The 25,093-nt window shown below is 40.4% G+C and overlaps 1 protein-coding gene across 3 annotated transcripts; it reads right to left on the bottom strand.

The window, feature by feature from the left end:
- Positions 1-152: 152 nt before the first annotated feature.
- On the bottom strand, positions 153-24,538 carry LOC139768428 (uncharacterized). Of its 3 annotated transcripts, XM_071698593.1 has the most exons (11): positions 24,382-24,461; positions 19,782-19,857; positions 19,462-19,513; positions 9,610-9,804; positions 9,055-9,405; positions 8,514-8,830; positions 3,238-7,750; positions 2,643-2,876; positions 1,806-2,035; positions 1,342-1,522; positions 153-1,145 (listed from the first exon to the last, which is right to left on the bottom strand). In XM_071698593.1, exons 5-11 carry the CDS (start codon positions 9,394-9,396, stop codon positions 870-872), a joined length of 6,093 nt encoding a protein of 2,030 aa, XP_071554694.1. In that variant the 5' UTR covers positions 9,397-9,405; positions 9,610-9,804; positions 19,462-19,513; positions 19,782-19,857; positions 24,382-24,461; the 3' UTR covers positions 153-869. The 3 variants fall into 3 exon arrangements, with proteins under 3 accessions (XP_071554694.1, XP_071554691.1, XP_071554693.1); XM_071698590.1 differs by lacking the exon at positions 19,462-19,513 and having other exon boundaries at positions 24,382-24,538; XM_071698592.1 differs by lacking the exon at positions 19,462-19,513 and having other exon boundaries at positions 9,610-9,792; positions 24,382-24,538.
- Positions 24,539-25,093: the final 555 nt, after the last annotated feature.

The following is a 25,093-nucleotide window of genomic DNA, read 5'->3' as shown; positions in this document are numbered from 1 at the left end:
GGATACCACAGAACGTAACGTGGTATAGACGAATAATTGGCGACATTTTTTATTTCTGGAGAATTAAGTAAAATCGACTGAAAAAGATGAAACTGTGCATTCGTTTTGTCTTGTGTGTCACGAAAAGAATTATGATTTTTCTCACTCCCACATTCGTGCTACGTATAATATATTTCTTTCATATACATTATCAACGCATTATTTTCTTTTTACATTTTTACTTCGCGTGTATAATCGCTTGCGGTTATAAAAAATGCATTCAATTACGAAACGTATAAAATTCAATTGATAAAAAATTTTATCGATAGTTATTCAAAGCACCCGCTTGGGCGATAGCAGCTTTACGAGTGAAAAGCGATAGTCAGCGGCATAACTATTTGACTTTGAACATCAATGCTTGATTATTGCTGTCATATTCGATCATCTCGAATTTACGACCAAATTACGACATTGCCGTTAGCTCACATAGATAATCTTTCTTATTATTAATGTAATTTTCGTCTGCTTCACTCAATTTAGAGCCGTCATAGCGTTACAAATCACGTTCCAGTCGAAGAACCCACTTCCGTGCAGTCTTTAATTAATAAAATTTAAGACAATTTAGAAACGAGTTCTTCAATATCAACCTGTCAAATTCTTCGACGCAACGGTTCGACGTTAGACGTGAAGCAGGCGAAGATCTCGAAATGGAGCGAGTCGCGTCTCGCGTACAAAGGGGAGTGTTAGGCTTGTGAATCGGCGGGAAAGAGACGAGGGCAAGAGTGCGCTTAAAAAGATTAGACGCTAATTTATCGGGGAGTACAAGAACGAGCTTTCTTCTTTGCGGAGAGGGACCGGGGAGAGGCTGGGCGTCGCCGCGATTTCCTCTTCTAGCGTCTCGCCCTCGGCGCTTGCGTCTGCTTTTTGTCGTGCATACGCTTGCAGATCGGAATGTGCCGCTCCGCGGCAGACCGATTGAACTTCCGGCCACAGTGCTCGCACTGGACGTAATCGCTGGTATCGCTGGGTGGCGGGGGCGGCAAATCGCTCAGATTCTCACCCGCCGCCAATCGTGCCTGCGTCTCCCTTGCGTAGCGGATTGCGCTGATAAATTCCTCGTGTTTGCGTCGCCAGTCCGGCTTCGTCTCCGACTTCTTCGTTTTTGTCTGAAAACAATGTGAGCGTATGAATGCTTTTGTCTTCCTTGGGAGGGAACGAGTTAGCCAGGCACCGGACTTCGCGACATAAAACCGCGACAATTCGGACGACCGTCACTTTATGCGTTAAAATTTGACGATATTATTGAGAAGCGTATACATTTTTAATCATTGATTCTTTCCGAAGATATTCTTTGATACCAACCTCTCGTTTAGCGAGGCCTTTCTTAACGAAAGGCTCGAGTTCAGTTCCTTTAACTCGGCACATCACTGGGTCGAACTGCTTCCTCTTCTTGGTCGCAGTTTTCACGCAGATCTCTTCGTGGAGATCGATTCGATTTTGCGCGAAGCTACGCCCGCATGTTTTACACCTTACCAGACCCTTCCTGCCATTAGTTACAATATCATATAATAATTAAACTTTACGTCTATATTATCTAAATCTTTTTGATGGAAGAATTTTTAAGTTTTTAATTTTTATGATAGAAATTATACTAAATTTTATGAAAATAACATCACATTCATATTTCACATTACACTTTCGAAAGTCACAGACAGAAATTTGAAAGGTTCCAATTTTGATAATAATTTATATGGATTTTTATCTGACATAAAAACTATTGTTTCCTAATAAAATATGAAATTGGACCGGAAATTGGAAAAACTTACATGTCGGTAGTTGTATTCTCATTGAAACTTGATGCGTTTGCAAGCTTGCCACTACTGGAAGAAGGCTTTTCTGTACCTTTACCTTTACTTTTACCCCCTCCTTTTCCTGTTCCTTTTCCTCTTTCACTTTCCGCCATTCTACCTTTCGCACTGGAATCTTGAACTAAGTTAAAACTAGAATTCGACGACGAGGTCGGCCGGCCTGATACACTGGAAGCTGTCTGTTGCTTCTGCAAATAAACAGATTGCGCGTATAAATTAAGAAGTATAAAAATTACGTAAAAATATATTTCTATACAGAATGTACACTGAAACGTACGCGATTTTGATTGAAAAATTCGCTTTTTGATGGCGAAGTAAAAATTTAGGTTACTAAGGTTAACATAATTGTACCTTCTATAATGTAATTTGAGTTTATTAATTGCCTTCATTGACACTTTCTCCTGAATGCTGCAATTAACGTGCGAGTTTTCTTCTGACTTTTTGACAGATTATATCCGCCAATTGACTTTGATTGCAATTGTTTGGGAAAGAAATTACACAATTGTGAGAAGATTATAACGATACGATTAACATTAGTTTTGCGCCAGATATCTGGCTGGCATTTCATTGCTAATTTATTATTTGAAATATATAAAAATCAATATTAATACATATATTAATATTAGAGAACGTTTTTAGATTTGTGTGGATTTATACAAGAAAGCAACTCGAAGTAACGCAAGCTGAGAAATGAATTATTTCACACAGCGTCGCTTGGTCCAGGCGATGAAAACAATATAATAAATAACATTTGTGCATGTGGGATTTTAGCGAAAGTACAAAAATCGGTCTTACGTCGTTAGAAGACTTATTCTTCATCGACGATTTTTTCAACGGCATTGCATCGTCTTCTTTCGATGGTCGATCGTCGAAATCGATCACAAAGGATTTTCTTGTAGATTCGCTCGGCGAACCATTTTGGAGAACGACGCCGTCGGTTGTGTCGAATTTATTTCCGGTCGAATCCGCACCTTTTCCGACCGTTGATCTTCTCGAAGGCTTCGATTCTTGATTCCTCGATTCTGTACGCTGAGGGAGTAGGTCATTAAATTCAATATTAATTTAAAATCAATTATAATACGAAAACATATACCAATTATCTTGAATATTTCGGGTAAGGAAGAAAATGGAATCATGATGGATCACGAAACATTTTTAATATTCTACGAGGTTTCAATAATACACTAATCGACTAATGATACACTACTAATCTATAGGAAAATTTAACGTAGCGTCTATAACGTAATCGGACAAAAAAGTTTCGTTTTACTATAATAGGTAGAAGACAAAATAAATAAATGAAAAGAAAGGAATAGGGCGTTGTAAAGTCATCTTCGTTATCACAAAGCAAGTTTACAGTGATTTAATCGGATTTTTCAATCGTACTTACCCTAGGGGCAACCTCAGGACTTTTCGAAGGGGACGAAGGAGCGCTTCCTCTTGTCGCTCGCGCGTTCGTTTCGCGCTGCTTTGTCGCAGTCAAATCGGGGCTCGGGCTCTTCGTGATCCTGGATACACAGGATTTAATTTTAATCAGTCTCGCGGGATCGGCGCCGAGAAATACGTTTTTCGCTGCATTGGTCACAGGACTTGATCTCCTCGCCTCTCGCGAGGCCGAACGCTGATTTGCAATCGCTGACCTCGACTCTCCCGTAGCGACTAATTTATTTCGTTCGTCACCGATCGATTTTCGAATATCCTCGATGGACCGCAGCGGCTTCACGGAAAACGTGGACGTTTCTTCCGAACTCATCGATTCTTTCGTAACGTCGTGACTGAGACCTTTGGAAGACCTTTTGTTTGAGACTGCTTCGTTTTTACGAAATCTGAAATTTACGAAGGGACAATTCTCATCCTTTCGCGCTTTTACGTAACTCGATTTTGGCCGTTCTTCTTGAATCTCCTTCTCCGAATCGGATTCAAACAATCGTCGCTTGGACGTCGGTGATCGAATTTTCGTTGATCTCTGCTTGCTTTCGGTGGGGCTTCCGACTTTCGTTGATCTCTTAGAGGGGCGAGTCTTCTTTTGGAGAATTCTTAAATCACTTTTGTATGCGGCGTTTTTAGCTTTCAGATCTCTATCGACTGGAGATTTTAGCATCGACCTCAAAATCGTATGATCCGTTACTTCGCGAGAAGGGACTGTTGTTCCTTCAGAGGCGATCGATTCTTTAATAGAAACTTTTGCTTGGGCGTCTATCGTTTGTAAGGAGATCTCTGGAGATGCCCGGAAGTTCGTCGGACTTGAACGTTCAAATTCTGCGTCTATGGAATCGAATCGTTTCAACGCCGACTCCACGGAGTCCAGTCTTTTGAGATCTTTTTCAGATCTGTCCTCGCGTAGCATTTTCGAAAATTCTTTCACGCTATCTTCGGTCTTACGTTTTACGCTCATTTTATTGAACGATTCCGTCAATTTTTTCGCGACTAGCACACTCTCGTGTTTGCGATCTTTGGTGGTGTACGTCGAAAATTTAGATGAGGAGCTTTGATCTGCTTTCGATACGATACTCCGGGATGAGAAAATTTTCGGGATACAGGCGTCACGAGAAATTTCTGCTGTTTTTCGCAAAGGTGAAACGCGTGGCGAAACCCTAGACTTTACGTCGTGCCGCCTGCCACGTTCTCTCGTCGGAGAGATTGTTTTCTTTGAAGTACTCGACTGCATCGGCTTCTGCATCGTTTCGCGAAGGGAGACCTTTTTGTTTGTGATCCGATCGGTGAAGTTTGGGCGAGTGATCTTGCGGTAATCCTTGATCTCTTCATTCAAAGCGGTTTCAGCTACCGTTTGATACTTTACGCCGATCCCAGCGTCAACCTCATCTACTCCTACATCTTTATTCTTGTCTTCTCCTCTTCCTCGATTATATTCGTTGTCTGTAGATAAGTTTTTGTTCTTTGCAGCACCTTGTACCAGTCGCGCAGACCGCAAGTTTTGCGGTTGATCGAATTTTGTGCGTGCTCCTTTGGTCCTCCCCGCGAAGTCGTATAAAATCGGCGAAACTGTATATTTTCTTACCCTAGAAAAATCGGGAGACGTTGCTTTCGGGCTATCAGCCCTATTTTCTGCAGAACGATTTCGCATTTGATTTAAAGATCGAGAACTCGCGCGCTGTCGATCTTCACGTTTCGTGGATTGAGTCGCAATGTATTTAGCTTGATTTCTTGCGGATTGTTTCCGCGTTTGAGAAGACATTCTACTTTCATCTTTCCTGTCTCGAGTTCCGAGATAAGAACTTTCGCTTACAGGACCGAATTTCAGGCTGATGACACTTTCCTCGCTCTCTCGATCGCTTCGGCGATCCGTGTATCTCCTTTCGGAGGGATCTCTCTTGAAAGCGCTTGATTCGAAAATGGACTCTCTCTGTCTATGCGTTTTGCGAACAGGATAGGTGATCGAGGTTTTGAATTTCGCTCTGCCGCTAGGCAATTTCGTGTATGTTCCATCAAATTGTCGCTTCAGTATTGGGCTCGACGGTTTTTGCAGTTTGTCGCGTTCAATACGATGATCCGTCATAGTAATCTCTTGAATGTCCATGTCAACTTCTGTCGGCGTAATAGTTTTGCGAGAGAACTCTGGCGTGGCTCTCTTCCTGCTTTCAATAGACGGCGATCTCGTTGTTTGGAGAAGTGGCGGTGTTTTACGTTGATTTTTCGATTGATTGCCTCTTGCGGAGATTCGAGTATTTACGTTTGTACCATTGCGTTTCGAGGGCGATTGACGAATCGCGCGATGTTTTCGGTCTTGGGACTTCATAAATTTACGGACAAGCCCTGCTGATTGCAAAATATTATCGAATTCCAAACCGTACTTGAGGTTTACGATCGAGCTAGCCGATGTCGCGGAGGTCTCCGAGATTTTCGATGATCTGCGAGCTTCCGTAATATTTTTGAAGACTTCGTTTTTACTGGAAGCTCTTTTCACTTCGTGTCTAGTAATTGAAGGACTTGGAGTGTGTCTATATTTCGTAGAACTGACTTTTTTATCAATCGGAGATTTTACAGGTCGCCTATAGGAAGTATCTGGGACATAACTGCGATGTTTTAATACATTTTTGGTAGAGTCCGTTGATCTCGATCTTGGCTCGATCAACATTGTTGTGGCAGATTTTTCAGATTCTTTGCAGAAAAATTGCGGACTCGTGGAACGTTTGTCGCGCGTAATTCTAGGCAATTTAAATCCATTGTATTTGCGATCGATGCTCGTAGTGATGGCAGATCGTTGCTCGGTCTTTCCTTTTAGCTGTCGTGGAGTTGCGCTTCGCTTCGTCAATATTTTTTGATCATACGATCTAGGTTCACTAACTTTGCGATCAATGCTCATAGTTGTGCCAGATCGTTCTGATTCACGGCAAAAGAATTGCGGTCTTGTGTTTCGCTTGCTCCACTCGGACGATTTGGATTCGATGGTTTCTCGATCGGTACTCATAGCTGTTCCGGATCGTTTGGACTCACGATATGGCGGACTCGTGCTTTGTCTTGGCGAAATTCCTCTGTCACCCCATATCGGTGATTTAGATTCACTCGTTCTGCGAGATTGTTCGGACTCACTGAAAAAAAATCGCGGACTTGCGCTTCGCTTCGTTACTATTTCTCGATCGTATGACGGCGATGACGGCGATCTAGATTTGCTAGATGCACGATCGATGCTCATAGTTGTGGCAGATCGTTCGGATTCTCTGCAGAAAAATTGCGGACTGGTGCTTCGCTCTTTTAATACTTTCTCTTCATACAATGGCGATTTAAATTGAGAAGATTGTTGATCGAGAGTCGTACTTGTTTGAACTTTTTTCCGCTCGGAATCGGTCATATCTCGCTTTGTTAATATTCCCTTATTCCACTCGGATGATTTGGATCCGATAGTTTCTCGATCGGTACTCGTAGTTGTTTCGAATCGTTTTGGTTCATAATAAAAATATTGCGGACTCGTGCTTCGTCTTGACGAAATTCCTGTGTCACCCCATATCGGTGATTTAGATTCACTCGTTCTTTGAGAATGTTTGGATTCACTTAGAAAGAATCGCGGACTCCCGCTTCGCTTCGTTATTATTTCTCGATCGTATGACGGCGATCTAGATTCACTAGGTGCACGATCGATGCTCATGGTCGTGGCAGATCGTTCGGATTCTCTGCAAAAAAATTGAGGACTGGTGCTTCGCCTTTTGAATACTTTCTCTTCATACAATGGTAATTTAAATCGAGGAGATTGTCGACCGAGAGTCGTACTTGTTTGAACTTTTTTCCGTTCGAAATCGGTCATATCTCGCTTTAATATTCCCTTGCTCCGTTCGGACGATTTGGATCCGATAGTTTCTCGATCGGTACTCATAGCTGTTTCGGACCGTTTGGGTTCATAATAAAAATATTGCGGACTCGTGCTTCGTCTTGACGAAATTCCTGTGTCACCCCATACTGGTGACTTAGACTCACTCGTTCTGCGAGATTGTTTGAATTCATTGAGGAAGAATGGACTTCTGTTTTGTTTCGTCAACGTTTCCCGATGAAATAATGGTGATCCAGACGAATCGGACTTTCGATCGATGCTCATAGTCGTGGCAGATCTTTCGGATTCTCTACAAAAGAACTGCGGACTCGCGCTACGTCTTACGAATATTTTTCCATCGGACGTCAATGACTTAAACTCATTATTCCGAGGATAAAATCTCGAAGCGGGTTCCGCCTTTGTAGCTTCTCTCGTCAAGAAGCTTCGCGGACTCGTGCGTTGACTGAGCGTCTCGGTATCCGAACTTTCCCTTCGTCTCGCGCTCATTTCGTCAGCTACGCGAATTCTAACCGACAGCGGACTTTTTGCATTTTCGAAAATCCTTTGACTGCGCTCTGAGGTCCGGCTACTTCCGCTTCTCATGCTGGTCGGGGAAGTCCCAGCGATCTCGCTCCTTAGTCTGAGAACGCACAGTCGAGAAAGCAAATGTAGAACGACTTTGAAGCGGGATCGCTAAGAAAGGCGTGCTTTTTCTTACAGCAGTCGGCCTTATTTTTCGGCCCAGCGCCCAAGCTAATTAGCGCTAGTTGTTTTTTTTTGTAGTGGACGTTGCGCTAGTTACAGTTTCCTCGCAACCCGGTGTTAAATCTGCTTCGCGTGAATTGCGGTTAAATGCGACGCGCACGATGATAATTAAGCTTGAATGGTTTTGCACGTTTCTTCGGATCGGAGCAAAGGCACTCATTTGCTCGTTTGCATACTTAGATTAATCAAATTAATTACTCTTCTCCGCTCATTTATTCAATGTTTACGATTCTGCCAAATTAGTCATCCACCGTCTGTCCTCTTTTTAATGTTCGCTCTAGTTTACGGCGATGAGGCGAGGGTTAAACACATATTAGAACAAAAACGATCACCGGTGATATTATATTCTTCCTTTTTCCTTTCGAACTTTTTACAATGGACATTGTTAACGCGATATATTTTTAATAGTCGAGGGTAGCGATTGCAACTACGTGACATACACATAAATTAATTTTGGCAAGCAGCGGCGAATTGTTAGCGATTTGTCGATAATCGAGATTCGCAATTATTTGCACAGCTACATAAATAATAGACTTAATTTCGAATCTCGAGAATGTGTCATATTCTTATATAATCTGTCTTCTTTACTATACTCTACTCTACAATTTCAGTTTCAATAATGTGAGAAACGTTCTTACCTGGAATTCGATTTTGTCCCTTGTTCCGACCGCTTTCTTATCACCGTGCTCGAAGTCGACTGTTTCGGCACGTTACTCCTTTTCGCGTTCGCGTTCTTGAATCGTTCGAGTCGTTCTTCCGCCTGAGACAATTTCTTCGTGACGTTCCTCTTCGTGAGCTTGTCGGGCTTGTCGTCCACCATGAGGTATTCCGGAAACTCCTCGCTCTCCAAATCGTTCCTCACGCGATGCTTCAGAGTCTCGTCGAACCCCATCAGATGGATCTTCGCCATCATACGATTTCTCTCTATCATGTCCTGGTCGAACGCTTCTTCTTGCTGCGCTCAAGATATTAACATACAGATAATAAAAAAAAATAGTAATATTCGTAAAACATGTTTAGCAAAGTGACATCTGCGTTGAACGAATTATATATTTTAAAAGAATACTTTTTCCAATGTTTCTAATTTCTGTTTTGCGATTTTAGATATACGACTAAATTGCATGTATCCTACAAGATACGACGTCAAGTTAAAAATTAAACACCTTGCGTGCAACCAACCTCATTGTCAATTTCGTGACGATAATGTCCATTGGCGAACGTGGCGACGCGGTTCTCGACGCCGTACTCGTCCTCGTCATCGTGACGACGTACGGATGGCCCGAATGAGTCGCGAGCGATCTCTTCGTGGTAAGAAACGACGGGTTTGCCGCCGTTAACGTTGCTGTTGAAGTCCGCGCGTGTCACGCGTTTCACGGACTGTCGATTCACCGTCACATTACCGTTCCTCTGCGTCACCACGCCGTTCGTATTCGCTTGCTTTCGCAGCCTGTTCTCGAGCGGTTCCAGCGGGTAGCTCCTGTCGATTCCCTTCACGGTAGTCTGCCGCCTCTCGTCGAACATTTGCCTCACCTGTGCGACAATTAACGCTCGAACGAGATTTCAAACGACAAATTAAACGTTCGCAAGATCGCCTAAATTTGCAACTTGCTAAAATTCCATTTCTGCGTGAAAGAAATAAAAAAAATAGCATTTATACTTTCGGAATCGCTTTCGAAGATAAGTCAGCGCGCAACGAAACGGCTGATTCTAGTAGGTAAGCCGATTTCCACTTACTTTACCGCCTTGCGAGGTCGAGGTCGTGTGGCTCGCCGTCGTCGTCGTCGTCGTTGTCGCGGTTCTGCCGTGATTCGAGCTGTTGGAACCCGCGCTACCCCGTTGCACCACCTGGTAGGCCCTCTGCTGCTGCTGGTCGTACAGCTGCAGCAGCTTCTGCTCCTTCTCCTGCAGCTGTTTCTGCTGGAAGCGGGCCTGCGTCGCGGGATAATTCGCTTTGAATATCGGTGTGTCGCCGCGCGGAAATGCGGGCCGACGTTGCTCGCGGTTGGAACGTCGGCTCGCATGCGAGAGGTGCATGGTATCGCGGCAGGCTCTACTGCAGGCTATAGAAACGACGATGCACATGCAGGCACCGGCGCTGCCTCATCGATTCACCTCTAACCTACATGCCGAGGGGGGTTAGTAAACTCGTTATTATGCTAAAGCAGGGATCGTTCGTCTCTTAACCCTGCGCCGCTCGACGCTTTGGCCATTTCGCGCCCGAGGTGTATTATTAGAGGTATTACTCTCGATTGCGAAGTTATGAGTGAACTCGTGCGATTATGTAGCCACCGAAGATGATAAGGTCCCAATTTCATTTGCAAAAGAGCTGACGAAAAAAGATTCGCGCTGCTATTCTGTAAATTGGATTTTTTCAGTAATTATACTGATTCAATTATAATCGTATATTGAAGAAAAAAAGATTTTCTCCCGATACTCTAGATTAAAAAAAAAATTAATTTAATAGTACATTGCTTAATTAAATTATTTAATTAAAACATCCGTTTTCATGAAATATCATAAAGAAATAGATTGATAGAGTAATATTTCTCCAAGGTTGAATAATTTTGTTGCTTTTCTTGATAAGCTCATTATTAACTTTTTACGACATATATTCTGTGAGAATTGGAATTTTGTGTAATCATTTTGGGAACGATGGAGCAAAGATCAACTGCGGTTTAATAATCATCCAGCAGTTCCTAATTGTATATCCCTTCAATGATTGCATCGGCAATCAGCCGCGCCACTAATTGATTCGTTCCTAATGAACCCGCCATATTGAACACTTTGCTTCTATATACCGTGCAGTTACTCGGCGTAAACTCGAGATTCAACGAGATTATTGATAATGATAATGCAGTGTTAATTGGTTATATTCGTGATCATATACCAATTAACAAGTATACTAGGAAATTTTTAGACGCGGTACAAAAAACTGCATTAAGGCAATCTTGACTTCTAGACAACCATTGCATTCTGCACGACCAATACGTGTAATTATTTAGATGTCAGATTAGTCCAGTATTATAAGGCGAAAGTATTTTCCAGATCTAGGAAACAATTTTTAAACCATGCACAAAGTTAAATTACACGTTATTGACCGTATATGTAGAATTATCATTATTTCTTCCAATCAGTAAATACCCGTAATGCGTTGCCATTACATTGGTAATATATGTCCGCTAGATTTCAGCGATCGATACGCCTGGTAAACATAATAGCTATTTCCACCGTGTTCTAATTAAATAATGCTATTTGATAATGCTTCGACCATAGCTGATTGCGAATTGGACATGGAGAAATGAAAAATAGACGAAAGACGAACTAGAAGATGAAACTTAAATGGCGAGTTTAGCACAATGCTCGTTGAAAATAAATCAATAAACGATACGCGAAGTAGCGCTTCGGGATCGTATCTGTTTTATACGTGCGGTAGAGACGTGCGCGAACGGTTTTTAAAGGAAGGGATCGTGGACTGGGTGTCGATTTAAATCGCGTGGGCACAGCGTGGATTACTCGAGATTCGAGAAGTCGACGACTCCGACATACATGACCGTATATAGAATAAACGACGTTCCCGTTTCTCCCGTGCCTCGCTTCGCGGTTTCTCCATTTCCAACTTCAGGATACCGTCTTACGAAATGCTCGACGTTGACCCGCTTTGACGATACAATCACCTACTTACGTTGCCTCTCCGTCTTCGTTAAACGATTTTCTTCTCGTTTGCACATGTATGGTATATTCATTGATTAAAGTCGGCGTTTGGAATATAAGAAATTTGATTTTTAGACCATGACATATTTTATATTTTTGGATCTTGGTATATCTTGCGACACGTTTATTTTATTTTTGAAATTTATGTTTAATTTTTGAAAGTAGTACCATAGTTTCCAAATTAGGAAACGTGGAGTCGTGTTCCTGAGCCGCCCATGACGTTTTCATGTCCATGGAGACTCCGCGAGTGCCCAGCTGTTGTGACCGGATATGCATTTCTTTTCGGTTTCTCAATTCTTCTGAATGTCGTCGGCCTTGTGATTATCTTGAGATCCGCACACAAATTCTTTCACATTGAAAAATCAGGCACGCGCGAGAACACGCGTTTATCCAATCACGAATCATCGGCACTACCGATTTTTCTTTTTAGCACTCAAAGGTAGTCATCTCAATTTCTTTTCGAGCAGCTCGTATAGATTCAGTTTTGTAGAGTTTATTAGCTCGCCAGTTACATTTCCAATTCACATTTTTAAATTCACACGTCTGATCGTTATAGTTATCGATTACGCGCGGCCTCTAAATATTTTAAGATTTGGAAATGTAGAAAACGTAGCTACGTTTCGCGCATGCATGATGTCTAACATAGAAGTTCTAAAAAAAGAAGAGACGTAAAATGAAGGAGAAGTTTGCTAAAGAGTAGTAGTCACACGAGCCTAGTTGTACTGACGATAAGTAGAGGTTGCAATATGAGGTTGCGATATGTCAAGTTCACGATCTCTTCCCCTTCAACTTCGCGAAAGAGAGCTTACGTGTTCGAGGCAAGTTTGAACATTATTAAGGAGCGCCATATTAAGTTTGCTTATCGATATTTTAAAAATTCGCGTGTAATGGAAATAACTTCTTGACGCTATCTTTGAAACGTCTTTATAAATAACTTTCTCTTATATATTATCGTATATATTAATACCTCCCGCGCTTATATAGTGGATACTTTTTAAATTTTTTAAATAAATGTTATGCGGCAGATGCACCTGTGCCGTCACGCAATTTCTTTATTCCGCATGTTTCGTATAATTTTAATTCTTTACACGTAGCGACAATCTGTGATTTATTATCAATATAAATTTGGTAATTTTCGCGTTTATTTTTCTCGTAATCTCATTATAAAATATCTTTGTTAAATTGATTAAATTTGTTTAATCAAAGAAGTATAAAAACAATTTTGGAATATATTTTTAGAAAACGTTGATGTTATTCCAGAGTTGAACTTTTTCACTTATTAAAATATCTGAACGTTTTTTCACGTCGTCGCACACTGTGACAGTTTATAATTTCCAGGATAATTTATGGAAATTTGCCATAATTTTGTTTAGCGAATCTACGGAAGGCAATCTTCGTTAAATCGATATAGTCGCGGTAACGAATGGGCACGAGCAAACACGACTATGCCATTTTTCAGAATGTGATTCGATTTTATATTTTAGCGTAAGTGATATATATTTTTGCAAAAGATAATGTCGCTCGCGCGGTGTAACGTCGCGGCGATACGCGCACCGTTCTCCGCGTGAAATCGCGATCTGACGTGCATGCAAATTTGCACGCGCGCAAAACACGACAGCGTACGCGTTCAATGTCAACACCAACCGGTGAAACGCATGTAGGTATGTACCGCGAACTCGCGCGAATGCAGTCGAACGTTTTCACAGACGATCGCGTGGTTAATCGCGAAATGATTAATTTCGCGAAAGTTACGGAATACGATTAGCCGGGGACGAACGGTTTAATAAACGGTCAATGCGCACATTGCAACGCCGATAGGACTGCGGCACTGTGAGTGTTACCATCACAACAGTGTTGTTGCAAACTACAGACTACAGCGTGCTGACATCGCGAGGGGCAGTGCGCATGTCCGTCTAAGCTATCCACTATCCACCCTTACGACCGTGGATGATAGCCACCGTTGGGCGCTACCGTTGGGCGGACGATCGAAAAAGCACACATGCGACCGAGTCTCAAGTGTTGATTTACATCGATTCGCTTCAATAGTTTAACGTTCTTTCCGCTCCTACCTTCGCAAACAGTGGCGTAATCGAGCAAAGCGACTAGACAAATAAAATTACAAATATATAATATATAAGTGGGTTTATGTACATGCAGGGTATAAGGCACGTAGAACGTGACGTACTCGTTGTTTTAGTGCTATACCAAGACACTTTTAAATAAGGAGAGATTGCATGATATTTTGATAATCTATATACGACAGCGATTTCTCCAAATAATGCGACATGATACCAATAGATATTTAAATGAAATGAGATACATTCATTGTATTTTATTATTGCACTTTCACAAATTTTTATTAATGTCTCCAAATCTTATCACTTAAAATACTGGAACAAATCTCTCTTTCTCACTCTGGTCTTCTTTTTTAGAAAATAATTTTATTAAAGGTATTCTCATTTTTCTATCATTAAAACGTTTCATGTATAAAAGCAATTTTATTTTTTCCACTTAGTGTAGCAGTAATAAAGTTAGTTCGTCACGGCATATTACAGTCTTTACAGTCGGGGTAAGTTTTATTCGCGCTTGCAAAGAACTCGAGACAACCTATCGATGTTACTTGGAAATTTCATCGAGGTATAAAGTTCAAGGTTGGAAAGAGTAATGGGAGTGATCTTAGGAATTGATATAAACGAGTCGTATGTTTGGCAGTTGGTTTATCAAGATTTATTACTTCCTTGTCGCTTGCATGGACGCGAAAAATTGGTCGTTTGGACGAGTTAATGTCAATTTGCGTCAATAAGGTGAACGTTATCGCAGCTGCGTCCCGCGCTAAGCGACGAGACTATCCGCCGAATAGAAATCTAATTTACTAAAGATTTTTAGTCGTATCACGTATTTTAAATCTCAATCGTAGGCATTTTACGTTTCGCGCGGTACAGTAATTGAGATACATCCCACATTCATGTGGAAAGTTTCTGGAGCTATCGAATATTTGTGTAAACCGTGTCCTATTTCGATTTTTATGGCTATATACCCTGTGTGCTTCGTCAGGAATAGGTTTCTAGGAAAAATCGTTGTAATGCTTCCCGGGAAACAACCCGTTCGCGTGCTGCCTATCAAGTTCGCAACGTATTGCTGCGTCATATTACTGCGAAAATGAAAGGAAGAAAAAGGAATTGCCTCGTTCGCGCGTCACTTTGATTCCTTCGTCGAGCTCTGCTTTTCGCGTAAAATTACGTTTTCGCTGGGAAATACCGCAAGCTGCTGGCAAGCTGTCGCGAAAATTAGTTTCCTTCGCGCGAGAAAAGCACGCTTCCCTCTTAAAAAGTATCAATACGCGTAGCTTGCAAAACAATGTACAATGAAAACATAATTCTTCTGTGAGGAGATAAATGGTGAATCATTTCTCAACAATGTCGGCTGCAAACGAATTTAGATCGAGATAACCATTTCATTGCAATGAAAGAAATGCTTATCTTATCTTCGTAAAGCCTGGTATCCACGATGCTAGAAATCGCTCCGAGATCTCGGACGGAGAAAGAATTGACCAATCACATTTAAACAATTCGGCCAATTGACCAATGCCATTGGTTAATTCTTTCCCCGTCCGAGATCTCGGAGCGATTTCTAGCATTGTGGACACTAGGCTTAACAATATTAATCTTCATACGATATACGATAACATTTTTTTAAGTGCTTCATATGTTGTCACACATAGCAACATATTTCTTTCATTGTAATTTATTTAAAAAAATCTAAATTGCCAAGAGTCCAAGTATAAGTTTTTAGTTTTAATTTAAATAATTATAAATGAAATCATGTCCAATTTCTCTTGGCTGAACTTTGCAATTAAAATAACTCAATAATCGAATTCTCTGTCGCTTCCAAATCCCTTTTCCTGTTACGTCATAAATGTATTGTCAACGAGTGACAGAATACGGCCAAGTGGTTTCCATCCGATTGCCGTTTGACGTACGAGACTACAGTCATTTGAGAATTATTTATTTATACGTTTGTACGTACCTCCGATGACCCCTCCTTCCTTTCCCGAAATATCGATTGTCCGCGAGTCGCCCGCTTCCGAACGTCGCGTTTGAAAACGAGGTTACGAAAAATACAAGATTTATTGTTTGCTAGAGGAAGGGGGACACGGAGAGGACCGTGGAAATGCTGGGCGCAGGTACTATACTCGCGATTACGGGGCTCGGCAGACCGAGAACCAATCATTTCGCACGACCGACGATGCTCTCGAGGAACCTTGAACTTTGCATTTCGTCGAAGACGAATCGAATTTTCGCGTGCAACCGCATGCGAACTTTTTATACATCTTCATATTGTATCGGCGAGGCACTTCCTCGAAAGGGTATTCAATCCTGGTATAAGTTTGGAATTAATTTCCCGTTATAAACATGAAAAATGCATCCCAATCGATTGCGATTTCGTCGAAAGATAGAGAGATACTTTTGCGGGCTTGCAGTATCGAAATACGGATCTAGTTCCTATGTCTAATTGTAAGTGCTGTGCGCGTCGGTTCCGATCTCTGCTTTAGAAATGCGCTGTTTGCGGCAACGAAAGTTAAACGTTAACCAGCGAGATGGAACAACGAGAAAAGAAAAAGACGAGAGGCAACATCGAGATTACGGCGCATCTCGTTGTCTTCCATAGATCGTGCACATGTCCCGATAACGAAACCTGCCCATAATTACTTTGCTTAACTGGGCATGCACCTCGCGAAATTACAATTACAAATCGGTGGCGAACGAAGCTGCATCGCACCTCGTCATCAATTATTTATGAGCTAACCCGTTTGCCGTTCGCGGCGGTCCTCCTTGCTCCGAATCCACATTTCAGATTTATCCGAGCGAGGTTCGCTTTCCGTGCAACACGCACCTCTTTCCTGCGTGTCGGTGCGTGCCGAGCTGCGTACACGCTTGCACGTGAAACCCATGTCTGTCACATGCGATTAGAAATTAGAATTATGCGTTTGAAGATTTCGATAAAGATTTTTTTTCCTACGTTTAACTCTCTCACGCTAGCTGCAACGATTATGCATTTTTCTTTCGTAATTTTTTAACCAGGAGGAATTTGTAAAAAGATTACGGTCCGATAAAATTCTGGAACACGTTACAAATGTACATCATCTTCCTACGATGTCTGAAAATGGGTCAGCACATCAATTACTACGCGGTCTAATTAGCCCGAAGAATGAAATAGTTTTCTAAAAACTATTTTCAACGATGGTCTGAATCGTTGAGTTTAAAATTAGAAGTTCTCAGATTCCTTTGCAGTTTAATAATTCCAATGAATTCCAATTTTCTCCTCAGACACAGTCTATTGTGACGGTACCAAATGATATAAAATAATACCAGCAACTGTAAAAGGTATTTATAGGAAGTATTAGCGAGCGGATAATATAATCGTGTATAATCACGACCGAGTTGGATACTCGAAGCGATAATGACGTAATGCATTCATGTCCGTTCGTTTTTTTTTTCGACTCCTTCGATGCAGGAAGGCCAAGCGTGGGCACCGCGAAATATCTGCGTCATTCACTCGACACTTTGATCGTTTTTGCGCGTTAATATCAAGAGTTACCTAAAGACGAATCGCACATTGCGTATATAATACATTCCGCATTATAGCTCTGTTTGCATTAATGTTTTTAATTTTTCTTGGAAATTGCATGTATCCACTTCCTCTCATGCCTTATACGAAATTCAGAACAACGCGGCAACTTCCACGAAGTACGCAACAACTTTAATCGCGTAAAATTTGTTCTAAATTTTATCGTTCGATTTAATGAATTAGTTTTAATCATTAGAAAATTAATCTTTTTCTTCGACGCGAGATCGTTGATTTTCGCCGCGCGGTATCTTTGTTTTAGCATGGTATAAATATTTTTAAAGATGTGATACTATAATTAGTAATATTTTTATGTAAAGTATGATCCATAATAAATTAATCTGCAGAATTTGTGATCGAGTAGTGATGATATTCGTTAATTTGGTGTATCAGTAAAATACATCGTGTGATTTGATTAATAACCTTTTCATTGAAAGATAACTACCCGCGATCTTTTGATACCTTAGCGTCAAGAAGATTTTGTATGAAAGATTGATCTTCATTTTACATGCCTGCGCAAAACGGATACACAGAAACAATTCGTTGCATAAAAATCATGACGCGCCAAAATAGAAAAGATGAAACTGGCTAATGAAATTATTTAATGTGTATATGGACTTCCACTTGATTTCTCATCTTTAAGTCAAATAATATGCAAATGCACGGAACAGTTTCGTCAAGAGTATTATCATAACCAGGGCGTGCGTAAAAATAGTGAATGTGAGCAGGAAGAATTATTGGAGAACTGTGAGAACTGAAGTAGACTATCGCTTCGAAAATTGTATTCTTTGAAAGTTATTTTCAGAGGTCGTTTTCTAGAAATAATTATTGAATTATACACACACGTGTAAACTTATACTTGGACATTTTAGGTTACCTATAAACCGCGACAGAATCTGCGGAAAAATACTATGTTTAACTTGGCAATCGTGTAATAATTGAATGATTTGAAGTCCATTTTGGACTACCTATGAAATCGATAGAATCCGCAGGAAGTGCTGTACGTAAATAACATGTATCGTAGTAGTGCAAAAAACAATTACAAAATTAGAATCATATATATGAGGACAGATTACCATCCGTTTCTGAACAGCTGTAAAGATTCTTTTTTTAAGACATATGTACATAGTTTAGTGAAGATAATGCGTCTGAGAAGTCTGTCGCATGACGCATCTCAATGCGAAGGAAGTGACGTCACAGTATTATGGTCACGAGTCCCTCAATAGTCGGTCATGGTTGACAAACCAAGCGTTCACTTTTTTACTCCCTTCAAGTCCCACCATTCTTCTTTCGTTTTAACATAGGCCTATCTTTTGCCGGGGAATGCCCTTAGAGGTGTGTCGTATAAGAGATTAAAGTCAGCTATTAAAGTTCATATGCAGGGCGTTTCTAAAACGTGGATACGATTTCGAAAGTAAATTGAGTATGTAGAAATAAATATAAAAAGAAAGTATTCGTATGAATATTTATGTTATTAGATTTCGCTTATTGTAAGTTTATTTTTGCGTTGTATTAATCGTTCGTCTATTTTATAAGAAGTGTTCAAAGTAAACGATAATGGATTAATTATTATTTAGACTAATTTAGAGCCTCTTCTATAATTTTTACGTAAGTACTGAATTGATCAATTTTTATGTCAAGATACTAGGAAACACATATTGTGTAGAAAAGTAGGCGGAAGAGAGATCTGCGCTTGATATTCATCTAAATATCAGCTGTCCATCGGATTTGGATATATCGATACGTGGGTCGATCATTGCGTTACCTGAACAAGATGCCATATATGCGCTCGTTCGATACAGAAACGATACGTGGGCCAAAAGAACAGCGTCAAAACTGCTTTAACCGGTCTACCTTAACCAGAATGTATTTCGATATTAAGTACAAGTGACAAAAAGAGGAAGGGAGAAAGAGAAAGATAGAATTGCAGCGACGCAACAGTCGACGTACAGTTTGTTACGTTCTCGCAAAAAAGATTCTAATCAAGAATGCGTTTCTACTTTATATAACATTTTCGCAGATGCACGCGATTTATTTTACGAGCATTATGATTAACATCTGACGTAATGAAGCGTCACAGTCAAGAATAAACTTTTATAAGCTCCCATATCCATGTCGGCGAAAGAAATGATTAATAATGCTTTTAATAGTAATTATTAGAGTACATCATTATAGCAATTCTTCATTAGCATCAAACTTTTAGACATTGACAAATGTATATTATTTATAAAAAAATAAGGAAGTACTTGCCTGACAATTTAATCGGCAATCCAAACTTTATTTACGATCCCATCAATTTTGCCTTTATTGAAAATTATTGCAATTAAAAAATTTAAAATGAAACGAAATCTCAGTTGATAAAATCATTACTGCTTTATCCACACTATTTCATATTTTATTACTATAATTTTATATAGCAACAATTATATACAAGCGACATTTAAAAGACGCCACTGTTGAATGTTAAACGATACATTTGTTCTTAAATGAACCTATTAATTTGTCTGTCGATGGAAACTTATCTTTTTTAATGCTGCCATTTTTAAAGTTGACAAAATCGATTATTTTACCTGCAGCATCTCGAGACGCGACGACGCCTGTGGTGCTGCCATATTTCAGCTGTCTATTGCTTGCGATGCTCTCGTTCTGTAAAAACAATAAAAGTTTCGTCATTTCTGAAACTAGGAATGGACATTGATTGATCGATATGAATTTTAACACATGTATAATATTTCACATATCACCGGCGGTCTGAATTCTTTTATTTGAATTTTAACCAAATAATTTGTATCATGTTTCCTTGAGAAGACAGTATCGATACGTCAAGCCTGATAAATCTTTATTAAATTTTTAAATTTAGCTTATATTATAAAAAAAGCAAAGTAGTTAATGTTTAGAGATTATCAATTTAATGTTGTTGACGCTAGAATATGACTTAAAGATAAGACATTTTTATTTTTTAACATGCAAAGTGCTTTTACACTTAAATATAGGTGTTTAGAGAGGAATAAAAAAAAGAAGGGCAATGCAAATGTAGAGTTATCAAGAGACACGTGTCTCGCGCCAAGTTTACATGCAACGGTGAGACGGACTTTTTTAAGGAAAAAACAGATACGTACTATTTGAATAATTAAAAATTTAAATATAACGTTAAATTGAAATTAACAAATTCTATCAATTTCGCATATTTCTCATGGGATTACGAACTGCTTTTCCAGTTCGTTAAATTGAGATACGTTTGCGGAATATTCCGATAAAGGTAGTAGCGTTGGCGTCATAAACACTTAGACAAATGTTGCGTATCTGTAATTCGCTACTGGCAGAGTGGTAATATCGCGGGTGAAAATAGAATCGGTTCGGCGTGTGTGCGTGGAAAACGATGCAGTTCCTCGAGTTCCAAATAATTATACTTAAAATAGAGTTGCATGCTGGTTATATTAGCTACAAGGCATAAGTGGCCCCATAAGTGAATGCATCGTAATGACCAAATAAATATTGCTTGCTCTGCGTTTAGAAATTCATTACTTACAGGTCTGTAACATGTCGCACATTCCGATATAAAATTGAGTATCTCTAATATGATACAAATTTTAAATTTAATTTTTATATAATTACTAAATAATGGAAATTAATACACTTAAATATAGGTGATATTTTTGACAAATAAAAATGTAAAGTTCTCTTTAAGCTGTCGATCTTTCAAAGTCGCGCAAAGAGAAACGTCAAGCTACCATGAGTGCACGCGCGATTTCCGAGCGAGGATATATCAAAGGTTTATAATTGGCTTTCACTTTTTGCTTCCACCTGCCGCATTATCGTAGCGGAATTTCGCGCGGTGCTAGCAAAGGTAATTGTAAAGCCAAAACGAATTCGAGCTCTGGATGGAGCGGTGAAACCGATCATTTTGTTGCTCTTTTCGAGCGATTCATCCCTCTGTAAAGATCGAGTCAGTGTTGGTACATCAGCAGCAGCATGGGCGCGTTTGATATCACGTTATCGCGTTCGATCGTTTTCATACTCTTCTCATCTGTGATCCTTCAATGTACAGTTGCGGCGTTAGAATAGAGAGACATATTTCCGATCGCTACATAAATCTCTTTCCGCATAAAAGTAGGAGCCAACGATAACGCCTGTCTTTCTTTTCTCGTCGGTGCATCCGCAATGTAAATTCATTAAAATTCGACCGCGACTGCCGTCCTTGACGAGACGCTCTTCAAGAAATTATTGACACGTGATGGCTCGCTGTGGTAACAGCGTTTTTAGGCCAGCAGACATTGTGACTCACGAACCCTGACGTAATCGCGAGACTTTTATGGTTAAGAACCGAGAGACATAGCGGCTCGCGACTTATTAGCGATTTTCTCCGAGCGTGAAGGCACATGTTTCGCGTTAGCACATTGTAGTGCTAGAAGTAATTCCTAATTGTCGCATTAAGCACTTAATTAGCTCTTTTAAAATCATCGTAACCGAAGCAGAGATATACAATTACGACACGGTATTCGAAGAGATCGCATCTACGTTAATCAACACAAGATAACGACATTAATTAACAACCAGAATTTTTATCTATTACTCGCTTCTAATATTTCTCGTTTTTACCGCAAATTGTCCGATCCTTGTCGGTGTACGTAAGCGATGTTCATGATGGTTAAATAATTAATTCCGTTACGTCAAAGCTGTGGTATCGAGATAGATTCGTTCGATTAGGTTTGATTTGCAAACTTTGCAATACGCGAAACTGTCGAGTTCGACGGCGTATATGCACGAAGCGAACGAAAACGTCCGGTGACCCAGGTATTCGACTTTCGCATGCTCTTATTGCGTGGATTATTTATAGTTTTACTAAAAACGTACTCTTCGCCACGATTACCATAGGCTACTCCCATACGTATGGTCACCACCAAGTACACAGCTCCATTTCTATAATTAAACTGCACGCGCGTGCGGTCATTTACGATAAAGTTCGCAAAACGCGAACGTGTAACCGTGCCGATAAATCGTCCGAGACAATGGAACTAGGCGAGGGCAAACAAAAAACGAAATAATATTATGCTGCGTAGAGTTGCGGCGACTAAGTGGCGTCATGAAAAGAAGCAAGAAGCGCTTTATTCTTCGGGCAATTAGATATCACTTCCAAGTGGTGGTAGATAAGAATCTCTGCAGCAACTTAATAACGCGCGAACCACGACATCGGAATTTTCGACGTTATTACTCGCGCGTGCATGCACAAACGGCTGGCAAGCGCGGGTCGCGTACACGCGCGCACAATTAGGTTCGTACTCGCACATGGCCAGCACGTGCCCAATTCGAAGACGAGGGAGAAAAGACGCGGGGCATTCGTGCAGCTGAATGCATTTGATACGTCATATCGGAATAACAACACAGAGCGTTGCAATTCGCGCCGATTGCCCAGCAAGCACGATGGGCAAGCTCCTCCGTTGGATCCGATTATTCGCACGAGTTTGTCAGCCGGATCTTAATTTCGCTTTCTGTAAATTTGCACGAGGCATATCTCGCAATACGTGACGAGGATTTTTTTTTTTTTTTTGCTGAAATACGTATAAACAGTCTGCCGTCCATACAGAAATTTCTATACGGCAATATAAAACTTGGGCGGAGCTCCAATGAAAATATGCGTTATACCTTCATTACCATACAATTCATTTAGTTAAATTCGTAATTAATTAAATTGCGCTAGATTACAATTCTGCATTGATTAAACGCCAAATTGGCATTGTATGGTACAAAACAATATTCGATGTAGCTCTCCGGAGTTAATTACTCCGGAATTAATGCCATAGCGGCTTTTAATAGCGTCTTTGAGATTCGGACGATACAGGGGAGAAGCGGTGCTTTCGCGATGATTTAACGGGCTGTGCGTAACGGTGCAATTAGGTGGCTGCATCTTAAGAACGCGCGTCTGGCCATTCCTCTCTCACATTCCTATTATCTCTCATCTCGGCTCGGCAAAGCCAGACGCACGGCAGACGCGAATTTCTTTCTCTCTCCGAGTAATCGTCAGTAATTACGCCGCGGGTCTAACATGGTGAGATTGGCGTAAAGCAGAGCTTGAGAATTATTTGCGTCGCTTATCCACGAACAGCTTCTAGATTGCGCAATTATAGCGGAATTTAAGCGTGCGACATGTTGCGCGATCTCATTCATTGAAATAAATTGTAATGTCGAGAGGGAATCTCAGTTTTGTAAAACGCTGTTTTACAAAACATTGTTTTTCTGCGAAACACTGTAACGTCAATTGGACTTTCTATCGTCATGGAAGACATTTTATAACAAACGTTAAACACATTTCAATTACAGTCTAAATTTTCAATTTATTTACATCTTAAAAGTCAAAGTATTGTTTTATCTCAATTGCGACGGTGAACTTATAACAATGCATATTCACGTATATATTGTTCTTACGATCATTAAAGGGCAAACTATCAAAAGTGACGGCGCTCCATTGTGCTTTATTGCGTCCATGATAAATATTTGCTCAAATTAAATTTAATAATTTAATGATGCTTTCACGTCGTCTCATCAATTACAATTTTAGGAAAAGAACGAATGAGATAATGGCTTTATCATTAGTTACGCGTTAACCACTCTGAAAATCGTTATTATATTTTATGAAAGACGGCTGGAGAGTCAGAACGCCTCTCACGACTAACTTCTAGCAGTATTCCGCGATAAATTAATGGGCATTGGAGTGGCATGCAAAATTTGATTAATATTTCTCGAAGAAATGTCAATGTCGTTCGCAGTATGGACGATTAATTGAGCAAATCTAAAAATATCGAAAATATCTTTCTAGACGCCTCGATATTTTCGTTCAAAAGAAATCGATTTCAAAGAACGTTCCTTAGCACAGAGAACATTTGGTGATTTTATAGAATAAATGTACACAAGCGTCAGAATTGGATTGAATTGGATTGAATTGTTTTGAAAATCCTTTTGACATTCGCCAAAATGTAACTCGCATAGCGTGTTTCGTCTTTCGTCCTACGGTTCATGCTTGTATGCGTCTGTTGCATTATTGAGGCGGCACGATAAGGCAGAATCTACTTAGCGCTGAACTCGATAGCGCGAGGGAACAAAATATACGAGCAACAACGACGCCGGTGTGGCATGACAGAAAGAGAGAGCGAGAGACGGAGAGAGTGCACTCACCGTTGTCTACGGGAAAGGACTCCGGCAGGGAGGTAATCACAGATGATCCGTGGCCCGTCTTTACGCGAGGAGGACCAATGCAGCACTGACAGTTCCACCGTCCCTCTCTGATTCATCCTGCGACTCCCTCTCCGTCCTTCTCCCTCCCAGCTGGGAGAGTGAAGAGAGTAAGAAGGCGACGGTGAGTAAACGAGAAGGGTTCATGAACCCGAGAGGGAACGTTGGAGGGAGGAAGTGTCAGGTGAACGTGGCGCGTCCTGCTAGAAATGACGACAGGTCGGATCGCGTGGTCCCTCCGCCGGATGGTGTCCTTGGAAGAGCTTCAAAGATGTAATAAAGTTTCTTCATGAAGTGATTTATCGACATGATGGATCATCCAGAGATGATAGACTAGTTGGTCATGCTTGATAAATTGAAGTCTTAACAGGAATTTCATAAGAGTGTATCAAAGGAAAGATTGCAATCGGTGGTAGACGGTATTGTGTGGAATAATGTATTAGATTGTATCATATAAAATTACCAATTTTGTAGATCAAAACAAAATTTTGGATAAAAAAAATGTTATTAACCAAGACATGCATAATTAGCATTAGGTTTTCTTCTAACGTAATATTAAATTATGTAACTATTTAAAAGAAATTAGATCTTTATAGACTGAATCTTCGTTTAAAGTTGATTTGGATCTTCCTTGAGATTTATTTTCCAAGCTCAA

Source organism: Temnothorax nylanderi, unplaced genomic scaffold, assembly GCF_030848795.1.
Source record: "Temnothorax nylanderi isolate EJ_2023f unplaced genomic scaffold, tnyl_v1.0 TNYL_tig0016_pilon, whole genome shotgun sequence".
In the NCBI taxonomy this organism is placed as follows: Eukaryota; Metazoa; Arthropoda; class Insecta; order Hymenoptera; family Formicidae; genus Temnothorax; species Temnothorax nylanderi.
This window is presented reverse-complemented; position numbering and strand designations above follow the sequence as displayed.